This window comes from Pogona vitticeps, chromosome 1 (genome assembly GCF_051106095.1).
Source record: "Pogona vitticeps strain Pit_001003342236 chromosome 1, PviZW2.1, whole genome shotgun sequence".
Lineage (NCBI taxonomy): Eukaryota > Metazoa > Chordata > Lepidosauria > Squamata > Agamidae > Pogona > Pogona vitticeps.
In genome coordinates this window covers 148,697,490-148,713,318 of record NC_135783.1, presented here as the reverse complement: position 1 = coordinate 148,713,318, position 15,829 = coordinate 148,697,490, and the positions used below count along the sequence as shown (strand labels likewise).

General features: G+C 43.1%; 1 protein-coding gene and 1 pseudogene across 4 annotated transcripts in view; both read left to right on the top strand.

Annotated features, from left to right (window-relative positions):
• GABRP (gamma-aminobutyric acid type A receptor subunit pi) overlaps nt 1–7,481 on the top strand; it is a 59,291-nt gene extending 51,810 nt beyond the window's left edge. For all 4 annotated transcript variants that reach the window (XM_073002935.2, XM_020793671.3, XM_073002922.2 and 1 more), the window contains exons 9-10: nt 3,555–3,748; nt 6,836–7,481. In XM_073002935.2, the coding sequence (XP_072859036.2) occupies nt 3,555–3,748; nt 6,836–7,129 (488 nt within the window). In that variant the 3' untranslated portion in view covers nt 7,130–7,481. The remainder of the gene's footprint in view (nt 1–3,554; nt 3,749–6,835) is intronic.
• On the top strand, nt 1,424–1,555 carry LOC140703600 (U4 spliceosomal RNA; annotated as a pseudogene).
• Nucleotides 7,482–15,829: the final 8,348 nt, after the last annotated feature.

Below are 15,829 nucleotides of genomic sequence, written 5' to 3'. Positions count from 1 at the left end.
AGACTTCCAATTTGGCAATATACACTGCCTAATATTCTAAATGTGGCTCAAAAAACTAATATTTGACGGCTTTAAACATGGCCATAGCAAATACATGTTATCTAACAAATATTGTCAAATATTGTCAAACAGAAAGTGCAATTACAGTATTTGTAAGCTATGAAATAGCTACATTTTAAAAAAATCCTCTCATGCCAGACTTTAAGGACAATCAACAAAGTTTGGGGGTCTCTCTCTCTCTCTCTCTCTCTCTCTCTCTTTCTTTCTTTCTCTCTTGCTTTCCAAAATGTCTTCTAGGAATGATCTTGTTTTTTAACAGCTTATTGGGGTTTCTTAAATGCAGGATTAGGAGATAGCCTTCAGTGAAAGAAGGGTTGTTGTACCATTTCTGATCTTTCCCTGCAGTCCTGAAAATCTTACCTGTGTTCCAGGATGTATGTTTAGTTCTTATGGGAGACACTGAAGTCAAGCAGTGTCCTATGTAAATGGAACATATTCTACATAGTACATATCCCAGAAAGGTTTGCATTCCAGAGAGATTCTGTGGTAAATAAGCTGATATGAAATATATTCCCTAGCTCTTGTGCTACACCACTTTGTAGGAACTTACAAATACTAGTAGATCATTAGATCCAGGTGTATTCCAGCTATTAAACAGACTACCCTGATAACATTTGACATAAAAACATATCAAAGAGTATTTTGCGGATAGTTCTTGGGGCCAAATTCATTTCAGGTCTAAGAAATTTTTAAACTTCTATGAGTTTGATCCAACCAGAAATCCAGTTTCCAGTTTAAATTTAGTGAGTGCCACAAGGAAATATATATTTAGTATAAGATAGGAATGAGGATAACTGGCTGGATAGCTCAGTGGTTTAGGTATCTGGCTGTGGAGCTGGAGGTTGGGAGTTCGATTCCCCAGTGGGCCTCCTATGAGTAGAGCCAGCCTGTGTATCCTTGGACAAGCTGTACAGTCCCAGGACACCCCCAGAAGAAGGGAAGGGTAAACCACTTCTTAGTATTCTCTATTTGTAAAATCCTGAAAAGGATTGCCATAACACGGACTTGGCTTGACAACAGATGATGGTGATTAGTAGGAGAGGGGGAACTCACATTCCTTTACCTCTGCTCGTGTACCCAGGCCAAAATATCAGGAGGGTCAAACATTAACTACTACTGGTATAGAATAACAATTGTCAGGCAGAATGGAAGTCCAGACCTCCCATTTATCCAGCTACATATCAACACATTAGCCAGGGCTGCCCATGTATAGTCCCACTGGAAGACTAAGATGCCAGTGAAATGCAACTCTCACTCCTCATTCTGAATTGCTGCCAATTTGCCGTTCACATCTGAGTACAGAGAAGAAACCGTTTTGGGAGAAGCTTTCTTTATAGAAATAATGCAAGCAAAATCTGAAGTAAGGTTTGCGCAGTGGCAGTATTGTAACCAATGAGGTTAATCCGAGGCGCGATGATTGCTACTTGAAACTGAAGCACAAGAGCTATGATCTGGAACAGAGCTTGGAAAAGTTACATTTTTGGAAAACAACTCTCTAGGTTTCCGAGACTAAGGTATGTGGCTAGGCTGGTCAATATGAGGGTTGCAGTCTCCCAAATTGATTTTTCTGAGTTCTGATCCTGGATTTCTGACTTGAGTCTTATCTCACACTAGTAGACTGAACAATTGCCTCTCAGCCTCAACTTTGCTTCTCAAAATGTGATTAATTATGGGGTACTTTACAGGTGACTCTGATACATATAGGGATAATAGGTAGAATTGGCCTTCTCAGCCACACTAGACGCTGTTCCAAGTCCTCTATTCAGAACACATTACCATAGTCTCTTGAGACTGAAAGATGCCTAAACAAACAATAGGTAGAAAATGCTTTGAGTGTTTAACAGTGCATCCAGCATGTATTTTCTCTGAAGACTCAATGGAATTTAAGGTAAAGGTAAAGGTTCCCCTTGACAATTTCTTGTCCAGTTGTGTTCGACTCTAGGGAGCGGTGCTCATCCCTGTTTCCAAGCCATAGAGCCAGCGTTTTTTTGTCCGAAGACAATCTTCCGTGGTCACATGGCCAGTGCGACTTAGACACGGAACGCTGTTACCTTCCCACCAAGGCGGTCCCTATTTATCTACTTGCATTTGCATGCTTTTGAACTGCTAGGGTGGCGGAATTTACTCCTTCATAAATGTACTTAAAATAACAGCCCAATGAAATCTTGAATATCTTAATTCCAACACTTATGTTTTCCACAACAGATTTCTTTTGCCCTGTTCAGGTGCTCAATAAAAGGATTAGTATGAGTAGAAGCAGAAAGCTAGCCCTCTACTTTGGCTCCTCCTGTGTGGACAGATAATTCTGATGAGGAGAGCCCTTTCTATCAATAGGGGCTCTCCATGCAATTAAAAAATAATAAATATTGGCGTTTCTGATCATGGGACAATACCCCATGTATAGAGAGGTCTCTCTTCAACTTCTTTCCTCGTGTGAGAGCAAAGATGGAGGAAACAGAGCTAGCCTGCTGCCCTTGCCCGCACAGTAAGGTTAATCCTTCAGTTAAATGTCTCAATAAGGCTTCTGTGAACAAGTCTATGCAGGATTCTTATCATCTTAGAACTGAAGAACTGGAAGGGACTTTACTGAGTCCAGCCCCTGTCAAGGAGGCACAGTGGGGAATTGAACTCCCAGTCTTTGGCTCCCCAGCCAGATACCTAAACCGCTGAGCTATCCAGCAGTTCTTTGCACCACCTTTCTTTATTCCCAGAAAGTAAATTATCCTTTTCTCCTGTGACACATTATGTGACTGTAGCATCTTGTCAGGGTACAGTCTAGGCCTGGAGTCACAGAGAGTATCCAGCTTTGTACCCTGTTAATTGAAGCACAAAATGTCAGCAAACCTAAATATTGGAACTCATGGTTTATTGCAAGGCAATTAAAAAAATTCTTCTTCTTCTTCTTCTTCTTCTTCTTCTTCTTCTTCTTCTTCTTCTTCTTCTTCTTCTTCTTCTTCTTCTTCTTCTTCTTCTTCTTCTTTATACAATCCATCCATGCTTATTTAACATCAGGTCACCTGGTTTCAACTTATAGTCATTTGTTAATACAACTACAATACATATTAAGCTCTTAATCTATACAACGTGCTTCTAACCAAGGTGATTTTTGTTCATATTGTTACCAGCTAGTAAAATACTAGGAAGAAGCAACCACGGCCAGTGCTCTACCATTAGGCACAGTGAGACAATGGCACCAGATGGTGGGGAAATGCTGGAAATCAGCATGTTACATTTGTTCTGTAGCCTGCCCAGCATCTCCAGTTGGCTGGCCTGTCCTCAGGCCTGGTGGAAGTTGTTGGCCCATTATTATTTTTGAAGTGAGGTTAGCTTGGTTCTAGATGCAAAATGGAGAAGGTGCCATTTTGTCCCTTGGCTCAGGTAGCAAAATGCTTTGGTCCCGCCCTGGAAGAATCCTGTGTGCATAGTCCGGGGGGGGGGGGGGGACAGGGACTCCTTTGACTTTTAATAAACCTGTTTTCCATTCAATCTTCCAGGAGTAACAACTGTGCTGTCCATGACCACTGTGATGATGGGATCGCGTAACTCAGTAACAAAAACCAATGGTTTCATCAAAGCCATTGATATTTACCTGGGCATCTGCTTCAGCTTCATATTTGGTGCTTTGGTAGAATATGCTGTAGCGCACTACATTGCCTCTCAGAAATGTGCAGCTGCTAGGACTCAAAAGGTAAAGAAAACATCTGATTGCTTGATCAAATCTTCCTGTGAACAGACATTTTCACAGGGACATACATGTGTAAATGCATTCATTCGATATAGGAAGTGAGATTTTAAAAGGATGAGAAAACCTGATATCAGACCTGATATGCCATCCAGACAGCATTGACCCCATTTCAGTATACATATAGGAAGCAAAAAAGGTTTTCTTTCTTTCTTTGATTTCCTGCAATATTTTGTTCCTTCTCAGTCCTTTGACTTTTTGATACTTCATTGTGTTTCCCTTCCCAATCCAACCCTTTCTCTCTTTTTACTTTCTTTTTGTAAAAACACCTCTTGTGCCTGACAAAACCCATAGCAGGGTGCATGCTATTGCACTATGATGCTTCCCTAATATAAAATGTAAGTTGAAAAAATAACGGTAAATGAATGGAGAGGAGATGTGAGGTGTCAGAGCACTGTGTGTGTGTGTGTGTGTGTGTGTGTGTGTGTGTGTGTGTGTGTGTGAGGGAGGGAGGGAGGGAGGGAGGGAGGGAGGGAGGGAGGGAGGGAGGGAGGGAGAGAATAGTTTAGAATCCAAAACGAGGTGGGCCAAAACGAGGTGGGGGAAGGCCAACAGGAATGTCAACGGAGGCATGTGCAGCAGTGACGAAGGGAAACTGAGTCACAAGAGCACCAACAGGGAAGGGGAACAAGCCTAAGGGAAAAGAAAGCAGCTAAAAAAGGAGGTACTGTACAGTGCAGAGTAGTAGGTGGTGAATTCCAGCACAGAAACAGCAGTTTCAAGCACTGTTCTGAGAAAGTAGTTGAGAACAAAAATAAAAAAAAATGAGTGTTTATTTAGAAATACCTTTGTGGCATCTGGCCTTCCAAAAGTGCAGGAACAGAGAAGCCTTTGTGTTAGATCACCCACTTTTGTTGTTGTTGTTATGTGATGTCAAGTCATCTCCAATATATAGCAATCCTATTAATGAGCAATTTCCAAAATCTCCTGTCCTCAATAGCCCTGTTCAGTTCCCGCTAACTCAAACCTGCAAACCCATCTCCTATGTAGTCTTTTTTCGTACTGTTCTCCACCCTTCCCAGCATTGTTGCCCTTTCCAGAGAGTCTTGCCTTCTCATGATGTGACCAAAGTAGGACACCCTCGGTTTCAAGATTTTTGCCTCCGGAGGTAGTTCGGGCTTTCATTTGATATAGGACCCACTTCAGCACCACATTTCAATCAATTTTTTTTCATATCAGCTATCATAGCCATAGATGGTTATTAGAAATAAAAGTGTGTGGACAATCTTGGCCTCGGTCTCCAGTGACACATCCCTGGTGATCTTTTCTAGTTCCTTTTTTGCTGCTCTTCCTAGTCTCAATCTTCTTCTGATTTCTTGGCTGCAGTCTCCATTTGGATTGATGATTACAAAATCTTTCAATTTCTTCACTACCAACATTAAAGTTGTGTAATTCTTCTGTGGTCATGACTGTTGACTTCTTAACATTCAACTGCAGTCTTGCTTTGGCACTTTCTTCCTTCATTTTCACTAAAAGTTGTTCCAAGTCATTGCAGCTTTCTGCCATTAAAATGGTGTCATCTGCATATCTTGTATTATGGAGAAGCAGCTGCCAATAAGGCAAAATATGGAGAGACAGAATGGTCTCCTACAGGCAAAGGTGACAGACAAAAAGACATTTTATCTCCTTTTCTGTTCAGTCTGTAGGCAGAACATATAATATGGAAAGCCAAACTAGATTCAGATGAAGGAGAAGTGAAAATTGGTGGAAAAAACATTAATAATCTGAGATATGCAAATGACACAATTTGTGCCAGGACACAAATCCCGGTAATTATGGATAATTTCTGAAAAACAGGAGGTCATAAATACTGGTAACTGGATGAATTAACATCCTGTTTGGAAGAGCACATGTATACTCTTGGGACTATAGGCTCGTATTGTCACTTTTCTCCAAAACAGCAAGCGGAGAAAGAAGGCTGAATCTTCTCCTTAATACACCTAAGCCTTTGTGCCTAAGTGAAGACAGACTTTGCCTCCTGGTTACCTAGAAAAGAAGCTAATGCAGCAGCAGCAACCAAGACAAAGCCACCAAGCAGGCGGGCATTTCACGAGTTTGGAATAATAAAGGATTCTTACTGGGTTTCCTCTTATCTATTAAGTCAGGACCGGTTCCAGGTTCAAGGGATATTCCCTCTCAGGAAAGTCCCCTCTGTTGGTCTTCATGGCCCTGAGGGACTTACCTGTAGAGATGATCTGCCAAGCTTCAGGTTAATGAGTCTCTTAGGTTGATTGCCAAGAATGACCTTATCTTGGTACTCCTTTGGAGATCTGTGGGAAATTAGAATAGCAGTTAAACCCAACTATCCCGTACTGCTCAGAGCGACGGGCTGTGAGCAGTATGGGATACCTGGATCGCTTTTAAGAGAAGCCCATGGCAGGTGTTAGCTACTGTTAGTGAGGCTGGTAGCTGGCCAAATGTGCTGATGTTGTCCCTGTATTAAATAATAACAGCTGGAATATCCTCCATCTCGCAGAGGTCCATATGGAGCTTATGATCCAGGAGAGGTCTCTCATTCTGAAATTTTAAGGTGAGGCCCCCCCCACACACACAGACCATGAGGCACTCCTGCACAGATTCATCTTAAAGACAGAATTTAACCAAAGGATGGTTGTTTTTTTATTTCTAGAAATGTAGCAAAAGAATGACAGTTCTTGGTCTGATCCAGCTGTCCAGTAGGTAAGGAGAGATGGTCTAACTTCTGTGACTGATGATGATAAGGCAAACTTTTTTTTATGGTAGTGAGAGGGAAATGCTTTTTACTGAGTGTTTCTTAAACAAAATCTAAACCATCCAATGATCTATTCAGTGAGTGCCTAAACAGGATATTGTGTTTGGTTCCTCAAGCCTTAGTATCAGCAGAGAACTGGAACTGAGTTTTTGAGAAGACTTGCAAGGATTTTAAAATGTTGGCAGAGAAATCACCACAAACTTCTGCTCATTGCAGTTGCATTACTTTGCACAGTTGTGGCTTGTTTATGCAATAGTTCATGCCGGGTTCATACCACCCTCAATAACATTCTCCTGTTCTAGGTTTCTGCGAATGATGTGGCCAGAGAAAATGAAGGTGTCACCCTGACCAACATTCTTAACACTTCCGTCTCCAGCTACAATCAAAAACTAAACATTGATAATGTGACCTACGGTGGCATAACCATAACTCCGAAGGACAAAATTAAGTTCATCCTGAAGAACAAAATGCACAAAGTTGTCAACTCTTTCACAATTGAAAATCCAAGCAACATTGATCACTATTCAAAATTGCTTTTCCCCTTTTTTTTCATATTAGTCAACTTAATTTACTGGGCTTATTACTTAATGTTTTAGGAAAACACCACTCCCTCCCAGAATGGGAATTGTTGGTGTTGCCATGGGGCTGTCAGGAATTCATTTTGGCAGGTGTGAACAGTTCCATGGCTGTGATGTGTGTTGAATGATTCCTCTTGACAAGGAAATAAGGGCTGCTCATAAGACTGCTGCAGCATGCCGTGCCTTTGGAAAGTTTCCTATGCTAGCTCTCAGATACCCCAAACAAGGATATATATGACTGTAATCATGGTTATATCCAGAATCTGGCCCACACCCAGTGTTCACACTGTTGTGAAAGTCAAGTCCTCTGCATTGTTCATCTCTATGTTATTAAATGGCTGCACTTGTGTGTGCAGCATTGAATTTTGAATTGAAGGCATTTATTATGGAAATATCTACAGTATAACTAAGGATGTTTGCAGGAATTCTTTCAGGGACGTGTGTGACTGCGCAATGGTGTGTGTGTTCTGTGCTATTAACTCATAGCAACCCTAACAGGACTTTCAAGGTAAGTGACATATTTCAGGAGTGGTTTTACCAGTTCCATTCCCCCAGTGAGTCTCTATGGCCAAGTGTGGATTTTTTTTTCTTAAACTACAACATAAACATAAAACATATAAACCAAAGTACAAATCAACTGTGTTCCCTTCTATCCTGGTCGGGACATCTTGCAGTAGTCTTCTTCTTCTTCCATTGTCTTTCTTCTTCTTCTTCTTCCTTTATTGTCCTCTTCTCCAGAACTGCATTGATTCTTGATTTGGACCTTTTGCTTTTCCTCTTGTTAGCACATATTCAAGAAATCTGCCCCATATATAATAAAAATTATTATTTTTCACCTCTCCTTTCTTAACCTTTAAATTACAAGTTACCTTATCATTTATAGCAACATTCCCGGGGTTTTTATCATTATTATTTTTTCAATAAGAAAGATTATACAGAAGTTGACTTTTATTTTTTTATTTTAACTTAAACATAAACATAAACCACATAAACCAAAATACAAATCAACTGTGTTTCCCACCACCATAGTCAGGCCCCCTTGCAGTAATCCTCTTCTTCTTCTGTCTTTATTCTTCTTCTTCCTTTATTGTCCTCTTCTCCAGAACTGCATTGATGATTGATTTGGAGTGTTCCCTTTTCCTTTTGTTAGCACATATTCAAGAAATCTGCCCCATATATCAAAGAAATTATTCTTTTTCATTTCTCCTTTCGTAACCTTTAAGTTACAAGTTAACTTATCATTTATAGCAATTTTCCATATTTCATTATCCCATTCGTCCATTCAAAATTTCAGACTTTGATTTCCAATTCCTGTGATGCTGGACTCATTCCCACAAGATGTGTGGCTCAGATTGATGTGAACCAGAACTATGGCTCCTGTCCTTCATTGGTCCAGAACCACTCCATCTAAAATTCCTGACCTGTTAGTCAATGGGTATTGTGAAACAGACTAGCTTTGTCAGTATAATCTAGGTCCCCCAGAGGTTTTCAGATCATAGTAAAAAATTGCTAAGGGAGATGAACCTGAAGTAGTGAACAAGAAGCCAGCCTTGCTGGGAGAACAGTCCCATAGCTGATGTCCAGAGAGTTCTAATTCTACGTGCTGCCTAGGAATCAGGGTTGTTTGGGACCAAGTAAGACGCAGGGTTAACAGCTCTGGAAGGACCCAGGCTGGAAACAAAGCAAAACCCAATTCCCAAGCAAGGAACAATAATCCTGAAATGAAAGGGAAATAGTAAGGATTTGTTTGAGTCTCCAATAATGTCATGCAGATCTGTTAAAGTTATCCGATTCAATGGCTGATCAAACCATCTCTTAAACAGGGGCAGTTAGGATGTGTGGACTAGCTAATATGTTTCTTTGATAGCGTGTTGCATGCGTGTGTCTCAGCAGCTTTTCAGGCCACTGTTTTGAACAATATTCCTATTGAGGCCTTGATAGTAGGTGATTAAATGCTAAAAGAGAGCTTTCCAAAATATCAGATATATTTTGGAACTACAGTACCTTGAAAGGGGATCAGGGCTATGAGTCTTTATATGCGTATCTGGAAGTGTGTCCCATTGACCCCTTAGACTTATCTCCCAGGAGAAATGTTTAGGAATATGTAGTGAATCAGAGGCACATGGAACCAAATTCTGTTCATGCAGGATGTGCGGTTTTCAAAAAGTTAATAACGGGGACTCAATCTAGATCGGAACTATGGGTGGGAATGGGTGAGGAAGCAGGCATTTAACCCTCCCATTTGTGCTGTGGTCCCAGTCTGGATCAGGACCTCTGTGCCTATTTGCACTGGAAGAAAAGGTCCCATTGACAAAAACTGAAGCTCCCCCCCCCCATGTACATAGCAGATATTACCACTGCTGTAATGACTACATCAGGGTAACAAAGGCTTACAGTTCTTGCTTCTTGAATGCTGAAGTTCTAATTCAGATTGGGTCTCTTTTGCCTTCTTGGACACCAGGTGCCAAGGTGCGATTAAGTCATTTGAGGGTGCAACTACATTGCCCAAATAATCTGAGAGTTGTGGCAGGGCATTACTGTAATGATTCATGTTACATGCTCTTTGTGGTGTTGTCCCCTTTCTCATGGAGCAGCCTGAATTGAACAAGTGCGGGGGGACTATATTGCTCTTTAAATGGCCTTAAATAGACCTGGGGTTGGCACTTTTTTCCACCCATGGGTCTGTCCTGACTCCGCCTGCATTCTGTACTTTTCCATAACCCTATTGTCCAGAATTTTCTCTCTTTTTTATTCTAAGTGACATAGCATAGCATCAATGTTGCAGACAGAAAAGCTCCAATGCCTATGTGATGCAGTGCTAAATGGTTTGTTAATTTTTTTTTTTAAGCAAAACAGTTCAGACAGCAGGCATGATTTCCTGATGGGACAGCATCCTGCACCACTTCAAAAACATCACCAAGATGTCAGCTCAGGAAACACTCCCGCACAGAAAATACAATGACACAGCCATTCACATAACTAAAAACGAGTCACAAAACAACATGATGTAGAGCAATTTAAAATAAACAGCCTCCCAATAGGTGTCCAAAAAGAAACAATTCCTCAAAGAAAAGTGCAGGTTTTCCCTGCATCATTTATTCAGGAAATTTTGAATTAATTTGTGTCATGCTAAATCTGGAGTAACTGGAGGAATATTTTGCAATGTAGTCATCATCATCATCATCATCATAACCTTTATTGGCATAAAACATACAGCAAGCAGGGGTCCTCAGATAGATGGAGGGTATATACCCTGCATGAAGCAGATCAAAAAGCTTCAATGCGGGCAGAATAAAGCATTACATAGTTTCAAGGTATACAGTAGTTGTAGACCACTGCATCATGTAGATTAGGAATGCTTAAAGCAAAGCTTAAATCAATAAAAAAGCAGTGGAGAGTAATAGAGCCATGACCAGATTACGTTGGGAGAGTGATTCAACTATGCCTGGGGGATGGTCTCTCTGATTTGAATCGCGGTATGTAAAAAGCGAGCGACATAGGTAGTGACATGGTTAATATTCCCCTGGACTAAAAAGCAAACTTGGCCTTATCGGAGCGTCCTTGAAAACTGGAGAGCAATGGTTCTAGAAATCTTGCACGCAAGCTGTTGTAGAAAGGGCAGTCCAAGAGAACGTGAGAAACTGTTTCGATGGCATCTTGACCACAGGGGCATCGTCTGAGATTAAGTGGGACTCTATGGTATCTACCAAGTAGAATAGCCGACGGTAGTACGTTGAATCTTGCCAGCATAAATGCTCTTCTGTAGTGGGCGTCAGTTAGAAAGGAGAAATAGGGAGCTAAGAGCCCTTGCTTCAGGGGTAGGCCCAAATGACTAGGGGAACACGTTTTCCGAGGTGCCTCGGTCAGATGTTGGAATTGGATGTCTAACAGTCTGCGTTTGATTGATCGAAGTATTGCCTGACTAGAGGACAGGTGGAATATATCCAGGGAAATTCCTAAGGACATGATTTTTTTTCTGAATCATGGTCAACCATTGGGAAGCATGATGATCCGTCAACATCAAAAAGGTAAAAGAGTTCTGTTTGGAGTTGAATAAAAGGCGGAGCCAGAACTTGAAGGTCGAAAGCCAAGCACGGGTTTCCAACAACAGCAATCCCGTTTCTATGCCCATAGCGGCATAGGGGACACAATTAGGCAATCCGAGTATTTTCCTCAGAAAGGCAGATTGTAAGCCTTTGATGGTGCGATCGAAGGCTTCAATCCATATGGGGGCGCCATATAGGAGTTGGGAGCAAGATTTTGCATTGAAAGCTCTTAGAGCCATAGGGACATATCGGTTCCCTTTCAGATAGGAAAAACGGGCAATAGCCGAAGCACTAGTTCTTGCCAGTGATAGAGCGCACTTGCGGTGGGTTAGCCAGCTCCCATTGTAGAAAAAAATAGATCCCCAAGTATTTGATTGATTTGACCTGCTCAATAACGCTTCCCTGTATTGACCATGAGAGTGGTTTCCATGACTTAGAAAAAACTAAGATCTTTGTTTTCCTGGTATTCAATGTTAGATTGTTAAGATGAAGGTAAGTCATAGTTTGACGTAATAAACGCTTCAGTCCAATTTGGGAGCATGGCAATACAACAGCATCATCCGCATATAGGAGGATGGGAATATGGCGGTGAGCAAGTTTAGGGGCGTGCCCATTGATTGTGTATAAGGCTGGGGCTAGATCGTTTAAAAATAAGTTGAAAAGTGCTGGAGCAAGAATACAGCCCTGTTTCATGCCTTTGCAAATTGGAATTCCCGGAGTTAAGTTCCCTGAAGATTATACCTGACTTGGCAACTAGTGGATGAGTATAGGTTTTTAATCAGGAAGAGCAGTCTGGGATCTATATTCAACCTGGCCAACTTGGCCCACAGCAATTCTCTCGGGATTTAGTCAAATGCTGCCTTAAGGTCCAAAGAGGCAGCGAAGAGTTTATTCCGATATTTCCCACTGTATTTGGAAACTAAGTGTGACAATACTGCACAATGGTCAAAGGTAGACTTGCCATGACGAAACCCTATTTGTTCTGGGCCTAGTATGTTACACGTTGTTAGCCAGTCTTCTAATTTTGCTAGAAGAAGTTTAGCGTAGAGCTTACCGATGATTGATAGAAGACTGATTGGCTGATAGTTCTCAGGGAGTGAGGGGCTGCCCTTTTTATAAATAGGCACTATAATAGCATTGGTCCATGTTGTGGGCATTATTCCAGTTCTGTTTATTGTAGTGAACAGGGCAGCCAAAGGGGGAGCCCACCATTCTGGGAAGAACTTCAATAGTTCTGGAAGAACTGCATCAGGGCCAGGAGCCTTTTTGGGCTTAAGTTGTGAGATCAAAGTAATAATATCCTCGGGGGATACTGGCGGCCACTCAGGGTGTTTGCTGATATCCGTTTCAGGGGGGTTGGAAAGGTTTGCCCCATCGCTACTAAAAAGATTTGTGAAGTATGAGTGCCAAATCTGGGGGGAGATTGTTATTGATTGGTTGGGTTTCCCCTGCAGATCCCCGGAGATTAGTGCCCAGAATTTCCCACTATCCTTGGACCTGGAAGCTTCAATCAAGCGCTCCCATTGGGTTCTAGCGAGCTGAAGTTTCTTGGCCTTAACCGTATCTGATAGTTGGTGTTTAACGGTAAAATAATCTTGGGGTAGACTGGGCATGTTGCGGCGTCTATAATGGTGGAAGATGGAACGAAGGATGGACTTCAGATGAAGACATTCTCTGTTATGCCAGGGGTTGTATTTAGGTTTGCTTTTTGAGACCGCGGAAGAGGAAGGGTTAAGCAAGGAGATGAAGTTGGAAATGAGATTATTGTAAGCAGTAATAACTTCCTCGGGGTTAGTAGGGGACATAAGGATAAAACGTAGGTTCTCAAGTAATTGCTCGGTGATTATTGACTGAGCTTTTGCGGCAAGGTTAGGTGACCAATTAAGTCTGGGTGAGGACCCCCTTGACATATCAGCTATTGCACAAGCTGAATTGTCATCGGGAAATAGTGAAATGTCAAATATAAAAACCAAGGGAAAGTGGTCGCTCTCAGAGCGATGGTCAATGTAAAAATGCTTTAAATTATCTTTAAAAGACGGGGGAGTTAAAATATAGTCTAAAACGCTGCAACCTCGGGTTGATGCAAAAGTAACTTCTCCCGGGGAATCTCTGGTGGTGGAACCATTTAGCACTTGTTTGTCATATTGAACACAAAACTTGGCAAGTTGGATACCGGCCTGGTTGATATGTGCATCTTTGGAGATCCTGCCTGACCTAAAAAACCAAGGGAGGGAAACATTAGGGTCTAAATCCAAGGCATCCAAAAGATCCCGGTCGTCTTTGCCGATTCTAGCATTAAAGTCTCCAAGTAAAACGAAGTCTGTCATGGGAAACAGATGTTCAAGATGCTCAAGGTATGAGAACAGGCGCTCCCAAAGAAGGCATAGCGAAGCTTTGTTGTGGGAGGGGGGAAGGTAAACATTAACAACAATAAACACAAGACTGTAGCTAAAATGGAAAGCCTGAGTGAGAGTGTCACAAGGGGGTAATTCCAGGACTTTAAATTTAGATTGCTGGGAAACTAATAGAGACAGGCCAGCTTGAAACCAGCCATGAGAATTATTTTTAAATCCAGGCAAGGAATATGCTAAAAAACCTTCTAAATGGATCAGAGAGTCTGTCCAGGTTTCCTGTAGAAAGATGATCTCGAACTGTTGGAGGGAGGAGCAAAAGTTGGAGTCCCTTTTCTTGGCTGCCCAGCCAGCTATATTCCAGGATAACAGTTTCACTGATAGGGGCTGGGGCTTTGCTGATTGTCAATTGGTTTCAGTCAGCTGTTCAAGTGAGTTATTTGGATCAAAGTTGATACATCCGTTGCTGAGGCTGGAACCGGTGGGTACTTCAGTGGATGAATGTGTATAGTTAACCGCACTGGACTGCATGGGGTTGGCCTTCTCCAGATCCACTAAGGGATGGATCTCGGCTTCTACCTCAATCAGGAGCTTAGAGGAGTCGGCTAGACTTTGAGTAAACATAGGGCATGTAGGCATGATCGTAGAATTTTGCTGGGGAGAAGGGGTCCCACATTTCCTAATCTTGTCTGGGTGAGTCAAACGGGAGCTCAGATCCATGGGTCCGGGTACAAGTGGCTGCTGCTCAGTAGTGGACAAATTTTTGAGGATAGCTAGAAGTTCACCCTCCAAGGCAGTCTGACCCACAGGGTGCACAGTCAGAGGGTGGGGGGGGGCTCAATGGGGTCCGTCCAATTGATTAGGTCAAAAGGCACAGCCCTGTTTGATGTGCTGTTGATCCCCTTGCTAGAGAGCGCAGGCTTGGTAACGCTTTTGGGGATGGTTTCCTTTTGTCCAATCAGAATGGCTGAGGACAACAGTGGAAAGAGTAGAGCAACTGAGGTGTTCAGGAAAACTCTTGTGGGAAAGACACCTTTGGAGCAGAGGAAAGATTTCCTACTTAAAAGGAGTTGTGGTATTTTAGGGCTGCTGAAGGTTAGCAAAGCCTTTGGTGCTTGGTTAGCGTTGTTCAGCAACTCAACTGACTCCAGATCTACCTGCTTGATTGCTAAGAGAGTCTTTAGGTGTCTTGACACAAGAGATTTAGAATTCCAAGGCGGAGTCTGGCCATTAAGGCTGCAGATTGTTAGGCAAGCCCTGCGTGGCTGTAGTATCAAATGCCAAGCAGGATCAGGCCTTGAGTTGGAGATGCTGCAGGCAACAACTTTCTGGGGACAATGAGTCTGGAAAGAGGATGCTGGTGTGCAAGAATTTCCCCGGTCTGCAATAATACCATGATTTTTGTGCAGATGGATTAAGTGATCTAACTTGGAATGCAGAAAGGTTAAGTTGTTCCAAATGAGCTCTAAGGTTCTTGCTACTAAGGAGCAGAGGTGGGCTGACGAGCAGTTAGAGCAGTTAGAGTCTCTGTTGTCAGTTGCATCAGAGTTAGTCTCAAGGAGATTTGTAAAGTGTGCCTTGTCCGTCAGTTGATCAACATTAGCACAGTTGCTAATTACAGTGGTGCCTCGCATAACGAGCGCACTGTATAACGACGAATCCACATAGCGATCCCTTCTCCGGGATCGCTAATGCGGAGGCATAGCGTCCGTCCCTATGCAAAAAACTCGCTTACCGAAGACGGGCCGAAGATGGGTGTCAGGAAGGAGCCGTCGCTGCCGCCCCCGCGAGAGTGATGTGGGCCGCACTGGCCGGGAAGAGGAAGGCAGGCTGTGAGGCAGGCAGGCGAAGGGAGGGAAGCCGCGCGCTCGCGCGTCCTCCCCCCTTTCCCTCTTCCTCCTCGTCCTTCTCCTGACGCCCCCAGGGACGAAGGCAGGCTGCGAGGCAGGCAGGCGAAGGGAGGGAAGCAGCACGCTCGCGCGTCCTCCCCCCCACTTTCCCTCTTCCTCCTCGTCCTTCTCCTGATGCCCCCAGGGACGAAGCCAGGCGGTGAAGCAGGCAGGCGAAGGGAGGGAAGTCGCGCGCTCGTGCGTCCTCCCCCCACTTTCCCTCTTCTCCTCCTCTTGCTGCCGACCCCCCAAGCCTCCCACAGAGTCAGGCGATCAGCTGTTTGGCGGTTCTAAAATGGCCGCCGGACACCGCACGCAGCGTTTTCGCGCCCTCCCCTCGCTTACCGAGGGCGCGAAAATGGCTGCCGCTATGGAGGAAACTTCGCTGAACGGTAAGTTTAGAGCCAATTGGAATGCATTAAACGATGTTTA